Source organism: Phacochoerus africanus, chromosome 8 (genome assembly GCF_016906955.1).
Source record: "Phacochoerus africanus isolate WHEZ1 chromosome 8, ROS_Pafr_v1, whole genome shotgun sequence".
Taxonomy (NCBI): domain Eukaryota; kingdom Metazoa; phylum Chordata; class Mammalia; order Artiodactyla; family Suidae; genus Phacochoerus; species Phacochoerus africanus.
The window spans coordinates 53,786,089-53,807,940 of NC_062551.1; the positions used below are offsets into that span (position 1 = coordinate 53,786,089).

Consider the following 21,852-nt stretch of genomic DNA (forward strand, 5'->3'; position numbering starts at 1 on the left):
CTCTACCGCCCATCCCTCCTCAGCTGCGAGTCTGCTATTAATACCCCTGCCAAAGACCTTGAGAGCCTCCAGGCCCTGGCACCCCTCGCCCCAAGCTATCGTCCCTTCCTCAAGGTTCTGGAATACCCTTCTAGCCTCTTCCAAGCACCAGGATTAGGGTGGGGAGAGGACGGGATTGGAGTTGGGGGGGGATGCCGTCTGCAGCACGACGCGGGGGTGGGGGGAGCGGCTGTTGATGAAAGTGGCCTCTGGTGTCTCTTCTGTGATGGATTGGGGGGGAGTGATGGAGGCAGGGACACCCCAGGAATTTCTGGCACCCTCCTGCTCCTCAGCTGGGGACAGGCTGTGCCATGCCCAGGACCTGAGTGGGGTGACTCGGGGAAGCTGGAGTTGGGGGTGGGGGTTGGGGTGCCCGGGATGCTGGGATTGATGGGGCTTGAGACAAAAAGGGGTCCTTAAGGGAGGAGAGGGTTATGGATCTGGATTCCTGGGTCCTGAGCATTCCTGAGTCTGGGGGCCAGAGGGAGCCAGGGCCCCTGGGTCCTGGGAGAGGACGGAATCGAGCACCCACACTCCTGGGTCCTGGAGAAGGGGAGGGCCCAAGAGCCAGGACTCCCAAGTCTATGGGAGAAGTTGGAGGATGGGGTGTCTGTGTCCTGAGCCCCCGACAAGGCAGGGGAAGTCAGTCTGGATTCTTTGGTCCTGTGGGGATTGAACTGAGGATTGAGACTCATGAGGAGGTGGAGTCTGGAGGCCTGGACAATGTGATCCCCGAGGGTGTAGGTTTGGGGGGTTGGGACACCAGAGTCCCCCAGCGGCTGGGGATGCCACTTCTCTGTCCCTGGAGGGGTAGGAGACTGCCCTCCTGAATCCTTCCCAGGAGAAGTCTGGGCATCCAGCCTCCTGAGAAGGGTGGGGCTGGAGTTGCCCTCTTGGGCTTCAGCAGGACCCTGGGGTCCCCAAGGCCAGAGGCCAGGCAGGGGTGGGTCTGAGAGAGGCTGAGCAGGGGCTGAGGGGTGAGCGGCCCCCGGGGAAGGGAGAGGAGAGGGAGTGTTATCCTGGGGAGGGGGGGCACCAGGCCACAGCTGTGGGTTATTTTGGGGCAGAGGGGGGCTATTCTGAGCACTGATTGAGCCAGCTGCTTGGGGAAGGGCAGAGGAGAGGAGGGGCAAGGGGGAGCGAGGATTGAGGCCTGCCAGGAGCCCCCACCCCCATCCCTGGGGAGACAGTGGCCCAGGGTCGCTGGGAAGGCTGCTGGGTGTGTGTGTGTGGGGGGGGTGAGGCCTCTAGGCAGAGGAAGGGGTGGGGGCCTTTCCCCTACCATGGCTGTCTGTGGGGTGGATGGAGGCCCTCGCTACCATGGCAACCGGACAGGAGCCTGATTGACAGTCAAGAGCAAACCTTACCTTGTCTGGACCCTCACCTCTTCAAGGAGCCCCCTGTGCAGGCTCTAATCCCTCTCTGGGAACCAGGAGTCCAGGCCCCCAGTACCCTTCTCCCTCAGACCCGGGAGCCAGGAGTCTGGGCTCCCAGCCCGACCACCCCAGGCAGCTAGTATTCAACAGGAGACACAGGGAGAGATGCTGGCTTGCCTCTCATTTACTAAATCGCTCTGGGCTGGGAGCCAGGGACCCCGGCCCCCCGCTCTCACAGCTGTGCCCCTCAAACCCGCAGTCCAGGCTGGACCGTGACTCTCTTTCTGCCTCTGAAAATGGGGAGGGGATGGGACAAGAGGGAGGGGACAAAAATGGGTTGGGGGTTTTGGTCAAGTTGAGGGGTAAGGTCACGGGGGGGGGCGGCATTCTCTCTCCATGGGGTGCCCCACTAATTTCTTTTTCTCTTTCTCCCCCCCAACACCTGACCCCCTTTCCCTTTCTCTTTTTTGTTTCCCCTCACTTTTTCTTCCTTTCATTTCCTATCCCTCCTGCCACTCGCCTTCCCGGCCTTCCTTTCATGTCTGTGCTGGGCAACCTCCCTGGTGGGGGTCTTGATCTTCGCCTTGCCTCACTCGCTATTTCTGTCTTCTTGTTTTCTGTCTGCTCTGCCTGCCTCCCTCAATCTCTAATTCTGCCTGTTTCTCCATCGCTTGTGGGTGCACGTCTCTCGGTGGCCACGGGGTCTCTGTCTCCATCTTCCCGGGTTTCTGTCTGTCTTCTTCTCTCTGTCCAACTTTCTCGTTTCTCTTATCTCGCCCACCTTCCCTGGTCCATCTCCGCATCTCTCCTGCCTCTCATCCCCTCCCTATTTCTGTCACTCCGTCTAATCTCTCTGCCTCTGTCTCCGTCACTCCGAGCCGCTCTGTCCCTGTTTCTCTTTCCATCTCTCTCCTTATACCCATCGCCCTCTCCCTGACCATCTCTCTCTGTCTTCCTGGATCCCACTCTGCTCCTGTTCTGATCCCATCTCTGTGCACCTGTTTTCCATCTGTCCTGTCTCGCCATCCTCTCCATCGCTGCCTTGATTCCTCTCCCTCTATATCTTCTCTGTCCCCGTCACCCACCTCCACTCTCCCTGCCTGTGTCTCTCCCCTTGCCTCTGTTATCTCCCCCTCCATCTCTGCATCTCTCTCACCTCAACCTTCCTCCTCCGTATCTCTGCGTCTCTCCCTTCTTGTATCTCCCTGTCTCTGTCTGTCCATCTCTGCGTCTCTCCTTCGTGTGTCTCTCTCTGCTCCCCGTGTCTCCCGGTCTCTGTGCCCCATCCTCCTTCGTATCCCTCCCCGGGCTCCCGCGTGTTTAGAGGCCGCCCGGCAGGGCCCGCAGGCGATGCGCGGCGCCGGTGGCCCCCGCGGCCCTCGGGGCCCCGCTAAGATGCTGCTGCTGCTGGCGCTGGCCTGCGCCAGCCCGTTCCCGGAGGAGCTGCCGGGACCGGGCGGGGCCGGCGCACCAGGCGGGGGCCCCGGTGGGGCGCGAGCGCTTAACGTGGCGCTCGTGTTCTCGGGGCCCGCGTACTCGACCGAGGCGGCACGCCTGGGCCCGGCCGTGGCGGCGGCCGTGCGCAGCCCGGGCCTGGACGTGCGGCCGGTGGCGCTGGTGCTCAACGGCTCGGACCCACGCAGCCTCGTGCTGCAGCTCTGCGACCTGCTGTCGGGGCTGCGCGTGCACGGCGTCGTCTTCGAGGACGACTCGCGCGCGCCCGCCGTCGCGCCCATCCTCGACTTCCTGTCGGCGCAGACCTCGCTGCCCATCGTGGCCGTGCACGGCGGCGCCGCGCTCGTGCTCACGCCCAAGGTGCGCGCGACCCGCGGGCCGGGCGGGGACCAGATGCGAGGGGCGGGGCGAGGCCGGACTGGGTGGGCGGGGCTCTAAGGGGCGGGGCCAGTCCTGAGGGTCCGCCCCTGGGATGTGGTGGGGACAGATGTCAGGGAGAGTCTAGGGAAGAGCGGGGCTGGCTTGGAGGGGTCTATAGGAGGAACGAGGTCTTCCGGGGAATCGTCCAGAAGCAGGGTGTGAGACGACCAGGGTCTGGCATGACTTGAGAGTCCGCGGGCGAGGAGAATAAGGGGAGGGGCTGGGATCGCGGGAGGGGCGGGGCCAGCCAGCGAGGGGCGGGGACTGGGAACGAGAAAGGACTGACCCGAGACGGCAAGATCCGAGCTAGGGAAGGGCCCTGGAATTCGCGGGGGAGGAGTCAATGGAAAAAGAAGGGGGTTCAGAGCGGTGAGGGCTGGAGAGGAGGCAGGAGCCAGGAAGACAGGGACAGGGACCAAGAAAGAGGAACATCAAGTACTGAAGGGCAGTGAGGGGCCCGGCCAGCTGAGCATGGGGTCTAGAGGTCAACGTAGGAGGTCGCAACCATCCCCATCCGGTGAAAGGACAAGTACGAGAAAAGAGGAATCGTTAGTGAGAGGTGGGCTAGGGAGGGGTAGGACCAGCGGCAAGGAAGTGGGGAGAGGCCAGTCAGGAAGGGGGCGGGGCTACCGGCGACAGAGGAGAACACCGAGGACAGTGTCTACCTTGTGTACACGGGGGCGGAGTCTAGAGAGGAAGACCGTATGGGAGTAGAATTTGGGCCAGGGCGCACCCAGCGGCAAGGTGCGGAAAGCAAGAATCCAGAGGGTGGGCCTGGGAAGACGAAGGACCCTGGTGGAGACAGGCCCAGCCTACGTGAGGTCAAAGCCAGTAGCCTGCGGGGAAGGCGGGGGCAGAGGCTGGAGCTGGCTGTGGCCTGGAGAGAGGCCACTTCCCAAGGACACAGGAGGGGCCAGCTGGAGGGGACATCTGGTAGAGAAGGGCAGAATTTGAACAAGCCTGATGTGCGGACTGAGAAGTAGGAGAGGTCCCCCAACAGGCGGTGCCTGAGGAGGGGCGGGGCCTATTCGGGGGTGGAGCCAGTGTAACGGAAGTGGGGCTCACCTGAGGATGGGGCCAGCTGAGTGGGTGGAGCTAAGCCTCCACTAATTCCCTGCGGGGGGGGGGGCAGAGGCTTTGTGACTAGTTCGCTATTGCATGCTGGGACTCGTGGTTCTCTGGTGTCCACAGCACTCTGGGAATAGACCTCTGTCCAACTGTCTTTTTCTCTTCGGCATGGGGTTGTCCAGAGATGAGTGCGTAGATCACCTGCGAAGCGAACTTGTTACTTCACGGCTGCCGCCTCCTTGGCTTAGCGAGAAACATGGCCCGTCACGCCAGCACTGCTGCTGAGACGTGTGTGCCGCTCTATTTCTTGTCGACTAGGCACTGTGGCACGCTCCGTGCACACCCGTTGCCTTCTGGGAAATGTTAGTCCCGTCCGTGTCTCTGGAAGAAAGAGTGGTCCTTACACCTCTATCTGTGCCCCCAGTGAATGCTGGGAACGTGCTTCCCTGAGCGCCTCCACCTGTCAAGGGTGAGGGCCTCTCCGGGTTCTCACTGCGTTCTGGGAGACCTCAGCCCCTCAGCACAGCTGCCCTAACCTGTGCACATATAACCACGGCACGTGCCGAGGGGGAGAGCCTACACTCATCTCATTGCATTACTGGAAGATTTATTGAGGGCTTGTTCTGTGCCAGGGCTGGTTTAGGTTCTGGGGAATACAGCTAGGAAAGGTTAAAAAAAAAAATAGACAAGGTCCCTGCTCTTACGGAGCTTGCATTTCTAATGAGGAGACAGACAAAACAAATGAGCAGAGGATGTAATCTGTTCTGGAGGAGAGTAATGACCAAGAATGCAGCTTCAATAGATGGCAGTCAGGGGAGGTCTCCCTGAGGAAGTAAACTGAGCTGGGCCTGAGGACAGAAACGGCCTAAGTTCCTTACAGAGGAGCTGGGGGAGCTGGGGGCGGGCAGTGTCCCCAAGAAAGGCGACAGTGAAGGGCAAAGCCCCTGAAGCTGGAAGGAACTTGAGGTGTTTGAGGAAGAATAAAGAGTTGGGAGTGGCAGGAGATGAGGTTAGAGAGGCAACGGGGGTCAGGCCATTCGGGGCCTTGTGGGCCTCCATGAGGACTCTGGCTTTGTCTCCGAGGTAGTTATTGGAAGGTCTTCAACCAAGAAGGGAGGCGATCCAATTCGTATTTTTGAAGAGATTGCTCTGGCTGCTGTCTGGAGAATGGAAGGTGCGAGAAAGGAAGTAGAGATGGGTTAGGAAGCTGTCGTCTAGGAAGGAGAGTGGTCACAATGAGGACCGTGTTGGGGGCTGTAGGGAGGAATGAATTACTCGGGTCATGTTCTGGACAGAGAGCTGAGAAGGCTCCGAGATGGCCCAGGTGTGGGCCTGAGGGCCGTCCCGATAGGCTTTTCTGCTGTAACAAAGATGGTCTTCAACAGCCATTAGCCATGGGTGGCTGTTGAGCCCCTGAAATGTAACTAAATTTTATTGAACTTTAATTGATTTTTTTTCCCCCACAACATGCGGAAGTTCCTGGGGCAGAGATCAAACCCACACCACAGCAGTGGCAATACTGGATTTTTAACCTGCTGAGCCACCAGAGAGTTCCTAACATTAATTGATTTTAACCTGAATAGGTCTGGGGGGCTAGTAGCTACCATATTGGAGAGCTTAGGAGACAGCATTTTAACCTGTGAATTTGGGTGAGATCGCCAGGGAGAAAGGACAGAGAAGAAAAGAGAAGACAAGTACACTCCTGTTTAGAATTCTAAGGAAGAGAGTCCAGCAAAGGAAGCAGAGAAGGGGGGGAACAGAAAGGTAGGAGGAAAACCAGAGAAGGGCAAGTCTACTCAGCCAAGCTTCCAGCTGGGAGAGACAGTGCCTTCATTGCCTGCTGGGAGATGTAGTCCCTCTCAGTGCATGCTGGGAAGTGAAGTTCTCTTCCAGGATGCTGGGTGTGTTCCTTACGGTAGCATTAGCTGCTGTAACAGATAAACCCTGGCTTCTCAGTGGCTTAACCCAATAGGAGGCTGTCTCATACATAAAATCCAAACGGGTGTTCCTGCTTGGAGGTGGCTCTCCTCCAAGCGATGACTCAGGGACTCAGATGTCTCCATGTTGTGGCTCTGTAATCCCCTAGGGGTCTCCCCTGGGGCCTTTGCATCTGCCCTCAGACAGGGAAGAGGAAGGTGCATGAGGGGAGAACCTAGAACTCAGTCTGGTAGCTACACCCAACCCAGGCCTAGTTCTGTGCCCCAGCAAGAATAGGAGATGGGTTTGGTGAACGGCTGGGCAGCCTGCCATGTTGAGAGCTGGGAGCCCCTCGCTGGCTGCTGAAGGTCCCTTATTGATGCAGGGAACTGTGGTGTCCACGAGGGGGGCACCTGACATCCTCCCCCTGCCTTGCAGGAGAAAGGTTCCACATTCCTGCAGCTGGGCTCATCCACAGAACAGCAGCTTCAAGTCATATTCGAGGTGCTGGAGGAATACGACTGGACGTCCTTTGTAGCCGTGACCACGCGTGCCCCCGGCCACCGGGCCTTCCTGTCCTACATTGAGGTGCTGACTGATGGCAGCCTGGTGGGCTGGGAGCACCGAGGGGCACTGACCCTGGACCCTGGGGCTGGCGAGGCAGTGCTGGGTGCCCAGCTCCGTAGTGTCAGTGCACAAATCCGCCTGCTCTTCTGTGCCCGTGAGGAGGCCGAGCCCGTGTTCCGGGCAGCCGAGGAGGCGGGCCTCACTGGGCCTGGCTACGTCTGGTTCATGGTGGGGCCCCAGCTGGCTGGAGGCGGGGGCTCTGGCGCCCCTGGGGAGCCTCTTCTTCTGCCAGGAGGCGCCCCCCTCCCTGCTGGGCTATTTGCAGTGCGCTCGGCAGGCTGGCGGGATGATCTGGCCCGGCGTGTGGCAGCTGGCGTGGCCGTAGTGGCCAGAGGTGCCCAGGCCCTGCTGCGAGACTACGGCTTCCTGCCTGAACTTGGCCATGACTGTCGTGCCCAAAACCGCACCCACCGAGGGGAGAGTCTACACAGGTGAGTGGGGCTGGGCTGGGAGGGCTGTGGGACGTTTCCTGAGCCTGCCGACCTGGGCCGCTTGCTGCCTGAACATCCCTAGAGGGGTCACATCCCTCTCAGAGCTTCTGTCAGTCTCCATTTCTATAAAGCACATATAATCGGGTCTCCTTTCTGAGGTTAAAACAGGTCATTGGGGGGAAAAGCACCTGAGATACAGCAAGTGTTTTATTATATTTCCTGGTTTAAAGAGGCGAAGTTTTGCACAGTTTAATGTCTTTGAAACCAAGACCTGTTTTACAGGTGATAGCTTATCATAGCTTATCATGGTTTCATGGGTAGGGCTTTTTTTTTTTTTTTTCCCTTTGTGATACGTAAAAAAAGTGCTACCTCTTCTCGTTGAGAGCATCTTAGATTCAGTGAGATACCCCAGTTGGAGTAGGAGCTGAACTTCAGTAACAAAAAGACCTGACAATCCAAAAGCCCAAGCAAGGCAGAAGTTTGTTCCTCTCTCATTTCACAATCCAGAGAGGAGCGGTCCAGTTTATCAGAAGACTCCGTCACTCCATAGGATCATTCAGGGACCCAGGATCCCCCCTACTCTTTGCTCTGCCATCTCCTTTCTGCACAGTGGAAGCTGGGTCCTAAAGCATGTCTGAATTCTGGCTCATGAACAGGAAGAAAGAGAGGAAGCGGAGAGCAAGCCCTTTCCTTTAGGGCCGGTGAGGCAGAAGGGACAAGTCTTCTCATCCCATTGGTGAGAATGGAGTCCCTTGGCCAGGGCTGATTTATTGGTTGTTTACAGCCACATCCATCCAGATTGGCTGGAGGTCGGCTCTGATTGGCTAGTGCCTGTGCTGTACTGACTGTTAGAATTTGAATATCACCCTGCCCACGGCCTGGGCTCCCTGCAAGGAAAACTGGGGGATGTCGACTCTGGCTGGACAGGCGTGTGCCCAGCTGATACGCTGTGGTTTTAGGAGAGGACAGCAGGGTTTGGTGAGAGACAGCACCTCCACCCTAGGTAGTTTTGGGAGTGAGATCTTGAACAGTAGAGAGACCTCTAATCCTAACAGAAGCTGAGCTGGGCTTGGGAAGAGGCGATGGGTGGGGAAGAAAGCCCAAAAGAGGAGAGTCGAGATGTGGGGAGTTGGGAATCAGGATCCAGGAGCAAGAGGGTGAGAAAAGCATCCCTCATTCATAAATACTTACGGAGCCCCCGCTAGGAACTAGGGTTCATGCTGGGCGCTGGGAACACAAGAGATGAATAAGGCTGTGGACTTCTCTTCAAAGAACACAGGGTCCTGGAGGGGGAGTGGACAGGGATGGGATAATGACAACGCAGCATGAGACTTGTCATAATGGAGGCTGCACAGGCATTGTGGGAGCACTGGGGGGAGTCCTGCTAAGCCTGGACATTTTTGGTAGCAAGAAGCCAAGTCTCATTCAAGTTTCCTCAGGGGACGTCGGAGGGGGCCCGTATTGGAAAGATAAACAGGCACAGAAACCCAGACATCAGGAAATTCAGCCTAAGCCTGGGGACCAGCTACCCTTTCAACTCTTTCTGATTCTCTCTGCTCCTCTTTCTCTCTCTCCCCCTCTCCTTCTCCCTCTCCCTTTCCATCTCTGTCTCAGGCTTGCCACCCCCAGAGGCTGTCCATGTCTTCTGCTTGCTCAGAATTTCTGCTTCCTCGAAATACTCATCATTTTAGCCCATTCTGTCCACCATCCATTCCCCTGAATCTCACAGCTAGCTTCCTCCCAGGAGAGGAATTGCATTGGCCCCAGCCAACCTTCCAAACGAGCCCATACGTGTCATCAGGCATCAGGGAGGTTTCCAGGAGGAGGAGGATCATCTAAGCTGGTACCTGAAGGATGCACTGCTCGTTCATTCACTCATTCATTCATTAATTCATTGAAAAGCCATTTATGGAGAGCCTGCTTTATGCCAAGTCCTGCTTCAAGCACAGAGTATAATATTGAACAAGGCCCCTACTCTCACAGAGTTTCTAGTCTCATAGGCAAGACAAGCGGTTGAACAAACAAAAAAAGAAAGGAAAAAAATATTAGCAAGTGATAACTTCTGAGATGAAAATAGAGCAGGTAGAATGTGCTAAGAAATGCCTAGGATGCTAGGGGGCATCAGGAAAGGGCTTTCTGAGTAGGTGAAATTGGGAGAAATAAAAAATGAATAAAGAGAAAGAGCCAACTATCAGAAGGTCTGAGTGAAGAGAACACAGAAGGAATAGCAGGTGCAACGGCCCTGGGGCCAGAACTGCCTGCTTGGGAGCTGAAATAAAGCCCTTGCGTCTGGAGCACCATGGCAAGTGGGTGGGGCGTGATGGAGAGACATGGGGCCCAGCTCATGGAGGGCATTTAGGCCAGGTTAGGGGATTAGAGTTGATGGCAAGAGCAGGTGGGGAGTTCCCTGGTGGCTCTGTGGTCCAGGACTCAGCCTTGTCACTGCTGTGCACAGGTTCACGCCTTGGCCCTGGAACTTCTGCTGAGGAAAGGGTACTGTGCCAAGGCCTGGGGGAGGGAAAGACTTGGGCAGGTTGATGGGACCTTGATAGCTCAGGGCAGATGAAGACAGGAGAATTAGGGGTCGGAGGTGATGAGACTGGGAAGGTGGACGGAGCCAGGCCACAAAGGCCTTGAACGCCGGGTCGAGAGGCTTGGACTTTGTTCTGGGCATTGGGGAGCCATGGGTGGGCTCTGAGCTGGGGAGAAGTGGAGTCAGTTTTGAGTGTAGAAAGACACCTCTGGGCTAGGCTGGGGACAGACTGGAGGCCAGATAGGAGGCTGGGGTGGGGTCCAGGAGGGCTGTGGGGACAGAGAGGAGGGAATGGGGCAGAGACATTCCAGGGTTAGGAAGGATGGGGCTTGGGGAACTGAGGGCCTCGGTGGGGGGAGCGAGAGGGCTAAGATGACAGCTGAGGGTCTGGCCCAGTGACCAGGGCGATATGACAGGCATTTAGAAGACGGGCCACCATTGTTTAGGAAAGACACTTGGGAGTTCAGATACCCTCCCAGGGCTTCTTTCCAGAAGAAGGGACATGTGAGCTGAGTCTTGAACACCTAGAACTGGTCAGGACGAGAAGGGAGAGAATAGGGTTTTTTCTAGGCAGAATGTGAAGCACCTACAAAGGCCTAGAGGTAGGAAAGCCCTTGCTGTGTTTTGGAGATATGCTGCATTCAGTGTTGGTGAGCACAAAAAGGGTTTGGGGAGTTCCCATTGTGGCAGGTTAAGAACCGAACCCAACTAATATCCCTGAGGATGTGGGTTTGATCCATGGCCTCGGTCAGTGGGTTAAGGATCCGGTGTTGCTGCAAGCTGTGGCATAGGCCCCAGATGTGGCTCAGATCTGGTGTTGCTGGGGCTATGATGTAGGCCAGCAGCTGCAGCCCTGATTTGACCCCTGGCCTGGGAACCTCCGTATGCCACAGGTGTGGCCCTAAAAAGACCAAAAAAAAAAAAGAAGAAGAAGATACCCCCCCAAAAAAAAGGGATTTGGGTGGAAAGCATTTGAGGGTGGAAGTGATTAGAGAGGGGACCACAGAGGCAGGTGGGGTCCCTAGCGTCTCAAACCCAGGCCGAGGGTCTGGGACCTTGTCCCGGGGGCACTGGGCTGCTGAGGGAGAGTGCCTAGCAGAGAAGAGGAGTTATTTGGGGTTTCAAGAACTGGGAGGAGAGATTCTAACTGGGGGCCGGCACGCAGCCGTAGAGAGGGGACTTTGGCTGCCAAGGTCCAGTCCAGGCCCACACACGTCCCCTCCCTTCCTCCCGGGCAGGTACTTCATGAACATTACCTGGGATAACCGGGATTACTCCTTCAACGAGGACGGCTTCCTGGTGAACCCGTCCCTGGTGGTCATCTCCCTCACCCGAGACAGGACGTGGGAGGTGGTGAGTCCGCGCCCTGACCTCAGGCCTGGGAGAGGGGCTGGACTCCTGGGTCCTGGCGGAGGTCAAGGCTGAGGCCCTGCCCTCTGGCCTCTGAGGGAGGAAGGGGCTGGGAGCCTGGACTTCTGGGTCCTACGGGAAAACACTGGGAACCCAGTTCCCTGGGTCCTGGTAGAAGAAAGCCCAGCATCCTGGGTATGAAGGAGGAAAGGGCTTCTGGGGTCCAGACTCCTGGACCTGAGGGAGAAGGAGCCGGGAGTTCGGGACTCCACGGAAGGAGGGCCATGAAGGCCAGAACATTCTGGAAAGACCCCCCTCAGGAAACCTGAATGCCCTGCTCTTGGCCAAGGTGGGCAGCTGGGAGCAACAGACTCTCCGCCTCAAGTACCCGCTGTGGTCCCGCTACGGCCGCTTCCTGCAGCCGGTAGATGACACGCAGCACCTCACGGTGGCCACTCTGGAAGAGCGGCCCTTCGTCATCGTGGAGCCTGCCGACCCCATCAGTGGCACTTGCATCCGAGACTCCGTGCCCTGCCGGAGCCAGCTCAACCGCACCCACAGGTGACAGCCTGGATCCAGGAGTTCTGGCTTCAGAATCCTCCCCTGAAGTCCAGTAGTCTTGACCCCAGTCCGCTCCTTCCTTGGGACCCAGAATCCCCACAGCCCTCCAGCTTGGTCACCTTGGACAAGTCACGGAATCCCTTTGAGCCTCAGCTTCCCCGGAAAACGATATTCACCATAGTTTTGGCGGCTGCTTGTCCCTCCGTAAGGCGGGGCGGAGCTGGGGGGCGGTGGCGACGTCCCCAAACTTTCTCGCTCCCCGTAGCCCTCCGCCGGACGCTCCCCGCCCAGAAAAGCGGTGCTGCAAGGGCTTCTGCATCGACATTCTGAAGCGGCTGGCGCAGACCATCGGCTTCAGCTATGACCTCTACCTGGTCACCAATGGCAAGCACGGCAAAAAGATTGACGGCGTCTGGAACGGCATGATCGGGGAGGTGAGGTGGGCGGGGACAGGGCGTGGGCGGGGACAGGACAGGTGGGAGGCTGGGTCGGGTCCGGATCAGGACCGAGGATTGGTTGGACGGGGGGGCGGAGCCAAGAGGAGGGAACTTTGGCTCTGAGGGGGAGGGACTATGAGGGGACAACGCCAGGGCCGAAGGGGCGTGGCCAAAGGTGGGAAAGCCTGAATTTGAAGGGGCGGGACTAGAAAAGGACACCTTGGCAGAGGGGCGGGGCCAAGAGGAGGGAATTTGGGGCGAAGGAGGCGGGGCTGGGGGGAACCACCAGGGAAAGGGAGCGGGGCCAGGAGGCGGGCGCCCCAAACTTTCCGAGGCGTGGTGAGGGAGCCGGATGTGGCTGGAGGCCACTTATTCCCACTCCTGTTCTCGACCCTTACTGCCACCTTTCCTGCCCTACTCTGCCTGCTTCCCCGTCATCCACCCCACCACTCCCTAGCCCTCTTCCTCACCCTGTCACTGGTCTCCTGGGACCTGTCTTTGTCCTGAGCCAGTCAGCTTCCCTCACTCTCTCCTCGCCCTGACCCCAGGTGTTCTACCAGCGCGCGGACATGGCCATTGGCTCTCTCACCATCAACGAGGAGCGGTCTGAGATCGTGGATTTCTCTGTCCCCTTCGTGGAGACAGGCATCAGCGTCATGGTAGCGCGTAGCAATGGCACCGTGTCCCCCTCGGCCTTCCTTGGTGAGCCTGGGCCCTGGAATGGCCAAGGAAGGGGCAGCTGTGTGTCCAGGTCCCATGCTGGTATTGCCAGTACCAGCAGGGCAACTAGTGAACCGAGGGCCTCAGTTCCCTAATCTGTAAGATGGGAGAAGTAATTTCCTCCACTAGAAGCAATTTTACCGTGAAGCTAAGACACTTTGAGCTTCAGGAGCCTTTTCTTACACACCCACCTTCAAGGCCTTATACTTGGTCTTGTTTTCCGAATTTTGTGTTCTTTTCTCTTAAAGAGAACCCTCCAAATTGTATGAACGGCAGGCCCCACAAAGCCCATCTTCCCCGTATATAAGATGAGGAAAGGAGATTAGCATAGGGCTCATCAAACAGTGTTTAGTGAGTACCTACTATGTGCCAGATTCTGGGCTGCGCAGAAAACCCTCCCCTCTAAGAGCGCTTGGCCAGCAGCCTCAGCAGAGAGATGGAAAACAATCTCTTAAAGGGATACACGGCCAAAATTCTTTTGGATGATGGTAATTACCCCGAGAAATTAAGCCTGGGGAAGAGATGGAGAGGGATGGGATTGGTCCTGCCATGGGTGGCCAGGCAGGCCTCTCTAAGCAGGTGATCCAATCTGGCCTAGATCTGCCTGGAAAGGCATTCCTGGCAAAGGGAACAGTCAGGGCAGAGGCCCCAAGATGGGAATGTTTGTGGGATATTTGTGAAATATCGGGAGGCCTGTGTGCCTCTGGGAGGGGGCATCTAGTGAGCGTGAGACGGGTGGGTAGTGAGGGCTGAGAGGGAAGCTGGTGGGGGATTGCGTAGGTCTTGGTCGCTATGGTAGGCAGGTTGGGTTTGACTCTTACTGCACTGGCAAAGCTTTTAACTACAGGCAGTGGTGGAGTGATACACGATCAGATTTAAGCTTTTAAAATATCCCACTGATGCTCTATGGAAGCAGGAAGCCCGTGAAGAGACTACTGGGGAGGCCCATGCAGAGAGGATGGGGTGTGGGGTAGGAAGATGGCCGTGAGCTGAGACAGGTAAACAGGCTTAGGATGCTGTTGGAAAGCTGACACCAGGAGTTCCCGTCATGGCTCAGCTCTAACGAACCCGACTAGCATCCATGAGGATGTGGGTTCGATCCCCAGCCTCACTCAGTGGGTTGAGGATCCAGTGTTCCCGTGACATGGCTCGGATCTGGTGTTGCTATGGCTGTGGTGTAGGCTGGCACCTACAGCACCGATTTGACCCCTAGTCTGGGAACCTCCATATGCTGCAGATGCGGCCCTAAACACACACACACACACACAAAAGAAAGCTGACACCCGATGGGTTGGTGGCTTTGAGGCAGAATGGGTAGAGATCTCATTTACTGAGCTTGGAGAAGACAAAAGAGAAGGTGTACCTCAGGCCAAGGACAGCGGTTCGCGTCTGTCCCCTCTTGCTCTCCGAAATCTGAACAAATCTCCTGGGAGGGAGAGGGCCCGGGAGGAGGAGGGACAGCCCTTCCTTGGTGTTTTGTTTCCTGTCTGTTTCCCCAACGATGTCTCTTGTGGCCTCCTCTTTGCACCAAGGTCTCTTCAGGGCACCCTGAGCTGCACCACGTGGGGCCCCTGCCTTCAGCAAGGGAGTGACAAGGTCGTGTTTATGCCCATCACGTGGCCCAGTGGAGGTGGCAGGCATGTCCTCAGATGCTGCAGTGATAGTCCAGGCTGGTGACCCTACTGTGACAGGGGCAGTCCTGGCTGCTTGCACTTGGCCCAAGGAGGTCAAATCCCGGGTACCGATCTCAAGGAAACAGTGATTTGAGTTGATTGTCAGTGAACTGCCAAAGGCAGTGTGAGGAGAGGACACAGGAACTTGATTTTGGCTGATGGACAGGTCAGGGTAGTGCCTCTGGCAGGGGAGCTATTGAGAAGGAGACAGATAGGGTGTGGCTTGTGGGGGGGCACTGTGAGTTCTGGGTGGTTAAAGCAATTGGATTCTTGAGAAAAGGATCAGCCTGGAGAGGAGGGTGGGAACAAGGCTGAGGGGCTGGGACTTGGGTCTGGGGTCACTGGGGAGCCATGAAGGGCTGTGAGCCAGGGAGAAGCCAGGTCATCTCTGGGTGTAGAAAGAGCCTCTAGGGCTGTGGTTGGGGGAAGGGCTGGAGAGGAGAGGATGGGGAGACGGTCCAGGGGAAAGCATGAGGTCTGAGCCGTGTTGGCAGAGAGAATGGAGAGGGAAGGTCGAGGTGGAGCAGTGAGGGAAGGACTGGAGGATAAGGTTGGGGACCAACAGGGTGCTGGGGAAGGGGGTGAAGGAGGAAGTGAGGATGGCATCTTGGGGTGGGGGTCTGGGCGGTGATGGATGGATGGATGGTGAATCTCCTAGGAAGGGGAGCCTGGAAGCTGGTGCTCGGCTCTGTGTGGGATCGGTCTGGGGCAATTGCCAGGAAGAGGTGGAGAATCAGATATTTAGGAGTGGAAATCACAGAAATGGTTGAGATGACTGTCTTTGGGAGACACTATCCCCCAGGGGCTCAGTGGGCAATGAGTCTGTCCCCAAGATGAGGAGCCTGGGAAGGGGCAGAGTAGGACGGGGTCAGGGCCGGGCTCTACCTTTGTTCACGAGTCTATGGGCACCCAGTCCTTAGCTTGGCTGAGTCATGACCATGCACCCCCTTGCCCACAGAGCCATACAGCCCTGCCGTGTGGGTGATGATGTTCGTCATGTGCCTCACTGTGGTCGCTGTCACCGTTTTCATCTTCGAGTACCTCAGTCCCGTGGGCTACAACCGCAGCCTAGCCACGGGCAAACGTAAGTCCCCTCTCCCCATCACTCTACCTCAGAGTGCCCGGATCAAAGATAGAACTACATTTCCCAACAGCCCCTGGGATGGTCTCCTGAGGTACTTGCGGCTTCCTCATTGAGCAGAAGGGATTTGGGGTCCATGTCCCCCTCCTGGCCCCCCTGCAGGCCCTGGTGGCTCAACCTTCACCATTGGGAAATCCATCTGGCTGCTCTGGGCCCTGGTGTTCAATAACTCGGTGCCCGTGGAGAACCCCCGGGGGACCACCAGCAAAATCATGGTGCTGGTGTGGGCTTTCTTCGCCGTCATCTTCCTCGCCAGCTACACAGCCAACCTGGCCGCCTTCATGATCCAGGAGGAGTATGTGGACACCGTGTCTGGGCTCAGTGACCGAAAGGTGTGTGTGTTTGGGGAGGGAGGAAATTGGCCGGGGTTGGTGGGGACAAAGCTCGGCCCGTGGAAGGTTGGGGGTTGTTTCCTGGCGGAAGGTTGGGGGTTGTTTCCTGGCGGTTAGAATGGTAGAATGGAATGCATATTCTGGAGGGAAAAGGCTATGTTTCACAATGAACTATTTAGATAGTCCAAGGAGGAGAGGGTGTCCCCAGATAGTCTAGGGGCAAGTAGTGCCAAATGGAATATTCTAGACCAGTGCTTCTCTCAAATAGTGATGAAGGGCAACTTTGGAAATTTCTAATCCAGTGGAAATTTATTTACTTTATTTTATTGCAATTTTTATTTTATTTTAATTAATTAATTTTATTTCAAATAAAATAGAAAGGAATTACTGGAAAAGGAAAATAAAATGGAAAACCAAGACATGCCAAGTTCAAACCTGCATTTTTATTTCATAGGTTCAACAGACATAAAATTGTCCTGTCAATAGCTTGAAATGCTCACTCTCTCAGTCTCTGGACTTACCTCATCAAGGATCAAAGTTTGTTTAGGGACTGGTAGTTTGTTTGAGACTAATGTGGTTAACAGGTTGTTGTGACCTATTAGAAGGTAGATAAATCAACTCAATGGATTATAACAAGGATTTTTTAAAAAAAGAGAATGGAGGCTTTTGGAACCCGACTAGTATCCATGAAGATGTGGGTTCGATCCCTGGCCTTGCTGGGTGGGTTAAGGATCCAGTGTTGCTGTGAGCTGTGGTGTAGATCACAGATGCAGCTCAGATCTGGCATTGCTGTGGCTGTGGTGTAGGCCGGCAGCTACAGCTCTGATTTGACCCCTAGCCAGGGAACCTCCATATGCCGAAAGGGCAAAAAAACAAAAGACAGAACAAACAAAGGGAATGGAATAGAAGAGAATAGAAAATATGTGTGACAGCACTTTATGTAATCAGGGTGAGTATGGTTTTTGAAATTTTCCTTTTCGTCATATATACACCTGACATTGAAACAGCGCCCACCTTTCTGGCCCTGTCGGTTGTTAAAGCAGTGAACTATTTCTGAGCAGATTGGTATCTAGCAACTGCCCCCAGCCTGGGCCATGCCAGGCCCCACCCCTGGCACCTCCCATGGTCCAGCAAGTTGAGGGTTAATGCCTGGCCCATCAGGAGCCTCTGGGGCTGGTCTAGAGCTTTGCTGTCAATGTCTTTTCTGATTGGACCATGATCAGGCCATCGTGGGGGTTATTTTTTTTTTCTTTTTCTTTTTCTTTTTTCTTTTTAGGGCTGCACTCGAGGCATCTGGCAGTTCCCAGGCTAGGGGTCGAATCAAAGCTGCAGCTGTCAGCCTACACCACAGCCATAGCAAAGTTGGATCCAAAATGAGTCTACAGCCTACACCACAGTTCACAGCAACGCCGGATCCTTAACCCACTGAGCAAGGCCAAGGATTGAACCCGCATCCTCATGGTTACTAGTCAAGTTCATTACCACTGAGCCACAATGGGAACTCCTGGGGGTTAAATACTTTAATATTAGGAGTTCTCCTGTGGCTCAGTGGGTTAAGGATCTGGTGTTGTCCCTGCCATGCCTTGGGTCACCGTCCTGGAGGAGTAGGTTCAGTCCCTGGCTTGGGAAATCCCACATGCTGGGCACAGCCAAAAAAATTTTTTTTTCAATATTCTTCCTGATTGTGTATATGCATGTGTATATATACGTGTCTGCATACGTGTGTACAGATGTCTGCGGATGTATGTCCTGGATGAAGAGCAGGGCTTCCTACTGGGGGTCACGGTGAGCAAGTTTAAGAAACACTTCTGGACTGGGGTGTCGGCCAGTTGGCCAGAGTCCCCAGAGTGGAGCATCTGGCTGAGGACATTCTGGAGCCAGATGCCCCCCTGGAGCGGGGTGCCCTAATAACTCCGCCTTCTGCCCCAGTTTCAGCGGCCCCAGGAGCAATACCCACCCCTGAAGTTTGGGACGGTGCCCAACGGGTCCACGGAGAAGAACATCCGTAGCAACTACCCCGACATGCACAGCTACATGGTGCGCTACAACCAGCCCCGCGTGGAGGAAGCGCTCACTCAGCTCAAGGCAGGGTCAGCGCAGACTGCGGGTCGGGAGGTGGGGGAGGGGGAGGGGCGGGCTTGGGGAGGGGGGCCGAGATGGTAGGAGGTCAGGGGTCCTTCATCAGCCTGAGGTCAGCACTGGGTGGGTCGGCTGGGAGGGCAGTGGTCATTGGGGGTGAGAATGAACTCCTCCTTCCAGGAGCAGGATCCAGTGATTATGGATCCTGGGGCCAGACTGCCAGGGTTCACACCCTGGCTTTGTCCCTTCTTGGCTGTGTGACCTCAGGCAAGTTACTCAACCTCTCTAGGCCTTGGTTTCCTCCTTTGTAAAATGGGGATCACAAGAGAACCCACCTCCCAAGTTTCTTGTAAGAATAGTTATAGTTCTCATCATTAGTTAAGATAATATATTATTAGTTATTATTATTAGTTAATCCATGCAAAGCACTCAGCGTCTGGCACACTGTAGGTGTTTGCTGCTGCTATTATTATTATTATTACTACTGTCATCGTCATCATCATCAGATCTGAACTCACTGGAATCAATACTTAGATATGTTGTTGTTTTAACGTGTTTCCATATCATAGGGATAACATTAAGTTCTGGCCCCAAAGTTCAGTCCAAGGTTACAGCAAAGCCGAGCGCAGTGACTCTCCTGGTCCCTCACTGGTCTCGTCATTCGGCATGCATTGATGTTCTCCATGCCAGGCAGTGAACAAACAGAGCAGAATTCCTGCCTATAGGGAGCTTATGGTCTAGAGGTAGGAAATGAATGAGAAACGGGCAAGCAGAAGAGCCAGCATGGCAGGTTCAGAAAGTGATGCTGAGAGGGAGCGTGACTGAGTGAGGGTATGTTCACCAGGGTGTGGAGGGGAGGCCTCTCGGAGGAGGTGACTTGAGCAGAGCCCCGAAGGTGGTGAGGGACTCCTTCTTTGGCCAGGAGGACTTGCAGAGGCAGCGCCTTGCAGGTGGAGGGTCTGATCGGGGAGTGCTCCTGGCTTGTTGGAGGAACAGCAAGAAAGCTGAAGGGTGCAGAGCTCCTTTTAGAGGGTAAATGACAGTAAGACACAAAATGTGACCCTGAGGTGAGGCTAAGGTCAAGGTTGGCTTTGTATGCGGGGCAGTGAGAAGCCCTGCAGAGGGGGGACTTTAAGTAGGGATGTGATCAGATTTCGGTGTGTCAATGCCGCCTTGGCTGCAATGCCGAGAATGAATAGAGGGGTGGTGCCTGTCAGGCAGAAGCTATGTTATCTTCTAGGCCCCTTCCCCCAGGGCCCCTCTCTGCTGACCCCTGAAGTGGCCACTCCTAACCTGATCTTTTTTTACCTCTCTGTCTTGATGAGACTTGTTGGGCTGCAAAAATAGAAACTCTGCTTTAAGGAAAATGATGGGTTAACATAAGGATACAGGGACTCTCTCAGAACCAGTTGCCGAGGAGTTCCCCAGTGGCCTAGTGGTTAAGGATCATTGTCACTGCTATGGCTTGGGTTCAGTCCTGGCTCGGGAACGTCTGCATGCCACGGGGACAGCCAAAAAACAAAGAGACAAAAAACCAGTCGCAGAAAGCAAAGTTAGGCCTTGTGGAAAGGTGAAAGTTCACTCATGCATTTAAAAATGTTTTAAAGAGCGCCAACTCTGAGCCAGGCACAGTTCCTGCACTGGATGACAGTAGTCAAGACAGTAGATAAGTTTCCTGAATCCCCTGGAGTGCTTAAATAAGAGAGGTTTCTTTTATATGTACATATATATATATATATATATATATATATATATAGAAGCATAGTTGATTTACAATATTCTGTTTCTGGTATACAGCAAAGTGATTCAAATATACATAAGAACGTTAAATTATTTTCCATTATAAGCTATTATAAAATATTGAATATAGTTCCCAGTGCTATACAGTAGGACTTTGTTTCTTATCTTACCTTTTTTTTTTTTTTTTGGGCTATGCCCAAGGCATGTAGAAGTTCCTGGGCCTGGAATCAAACTTGTGCCACAGCAGCCAGCGACCCAAGCCGCTTCAGTGACAATGCCAGATCCTTAACCCACTGCACCATAAGAGAACTATCTATTTTATATATAGTAGTTGGTATCTGATAATCCCAATTCCTAATTTACCACCACCCCCTTTCCTCTTTGGTAATGATAAGTTTGTTTTTTTATCAGACAGATGTTTCTTTATCACTCAATAAGAAAGCCAGAGCTGGCATGAAATCTCAGAGATGCAATCAACCATCCAAACTCTTTCCATTTATTTGTTCTACCAGCCTTGGAGCATAGACCTTCATACATTGTGGTTGCCTCATGGTTACAAGATGGCTGCTGCAACTCTGTGGAACACATCTTGGTTCCAGACAAGAAGGCACAGGAAGGATACAAGAGCGGAAATTTTTCTGAGTTCCCTTGTGGTGCAGTGGGTTAAGGATCCAGCATTGTCACTGCAACAGTTCGGGTTGCTGCTGTGGTGTGAGTGCAATCCCTGGCCTGGGAACTTCCGCATGCTGAGGGCCAAAAAAAAAAAAAAAAAGAGTGGAAGATTTCTTATTGGCAAGGCTTTGCCTTTTTATTGGGGAAAGTATGCCTTTCTCAGGGACTTCCAGCTATTTCTCAGAATGTGTCAGATGGCCACTCCTAGCTGCAAGAGAAGCTGGGAAATTGAGTGCATTAGCTTTCCAGCCTCTGTTGTAGAAAAAGGCAAAGGAAGAGTTTGTAAACAGAGATCATGGGAGCCAAGCCAGCTGACAGAGTCCTGCCCTTGTGGAGTTTGTATTTTGCCACCTACCAGCTTGTCTCTTGCATCTTTTCCTTCTCTAGTCTTCTATCTCCTTTCTCTCAATTTCTGGGGGTCACATGGTCTCTTGTCTCCTATCTCTCTGCGTGTCCTCTTTGTGCTTTGCCTGCAAGCCTCTTTCTGATGCTGAGAACCTCGATCATATCAGTCAGCTCCTCTTTCTCTAGCCTCCTATAACTGCTGCTGTTCTCTCTGTCCCATTTCACCTCCTTCATGGGGTCACTTCTTTCTCCCCTACCCCCCCTTCCCTCCCCTTGAACACCATGAACATGAGGTCAGGTAACAGGCTTTTCTTTTTCTTTCTTTTTTTTTTTGATATATATAAAATTGAAGCATAGTTGATTTAGTTAGTTTAAGGTGTACAACAAAGTGATTCCTATATATATATGTTCTTTTCCAGATTCTTTTCCATTCTAGGTTATTACAAGATATGGGATATACAGTAGGTCCTTGTTGTTTATCTCTTTTATATATAGTAGTGTGTATCTGTTAACCCTAAACTCCTAGTTGATCCCTCCCCCGCCCCTTTCCCCTCTGATAACAATCCAGCTTTTCTTTTTTAACCAAGGCTTTGGGCAGGCCCACAGCTAACATTTGCTGGGCCCAAGCAAGAGTACAAATAGGGGCTTGCATACCTATGTCTGACTATTTCAACTGTATAAACCAAGCTAGCAAATCATCCAATATGTTGGGTCCTCTTGCCTTGACAAATGCCCCTTCTCAGCAAACAGAAAGGCTGATAGGTTCAAGTTCAGAATCCTCAGAGTTCCAGGAGAGAACCTGACTCCTTGTCTTCCCACTCAGACCATTTTCTTGCCTCTTCCAACTTCTGGAGGCTGGATTCCTTGGCTCATGGCCTGGAATTGCTCAGACTCTGCTGGCATTGTCACGTCTCCTTCTCTAATTTACCCTCCTGC

The 21,852-nt window shown here is 54.5% G+C and overlaps 1 protein-coding gene and 1 long non-coding RNA gene across 2 annotated transcripts in view; one reads left to right on the forward strand and one right to left on the reverse strand.

Annotated features, from left to right (window-relative positions):
- The first annotated feature begins 2,765 nt into the window (after positions 1–2,765).
- Positions 2,766–21,852, forward strand: part of GRIN2D (glutamate ionotropic receptor NMDA type subunit 2D) — a 39,029-nt gene continuing 19,942 nt past the window's right edge. The window contains exons 1-9 of the mRNA XM_047791871.1: positions 2,766–3,230; positions 6,714–7,333; positions 11,105–11,219; positions 11,566–11,777; positions 12,043–12,211; positions 12,763–12,916; positions 15,566–15,691; positions 15,851–16,080; positions 18,010–18,170. Of these exons, the coding sequence (XP_047647827.1) occupies positions 2,766–3,230; positions 6,714–7,333; positions 11,105–11,219; positions 11,566–11,777; positions 12,043–12,211; positions 12,763–12,916; positions 15,566–15,691; positions 15,851–16,080; positions 18,010–18,170 (2,252 nt within the window). The remainder of the gene's footprint in view (positions 3,231–6,713; positions 7,334–11,104; positions 11,220–11,565; positions 11,778–12,042; positions 12,212–12,762; positions 12,917–15,565; positions 15,692–15,850; positions 16,081–18,009; positions 18,171–21,852) is intronic.
- LOC125133580 (uncharacterized) lies at positions 5,033–12,202 on the reverse strand. Its single transcript, XR_007136472.1, has 3 exons — positions 11,123–12,202; positions 8,525–8,616; positions 5,033–5,518 (listed from the first exon to the last, which is right to left on the reverse strand). It is a non-coding gene; the product is annotated as an uncharacterized LOC125133580 (long non-coding RNA).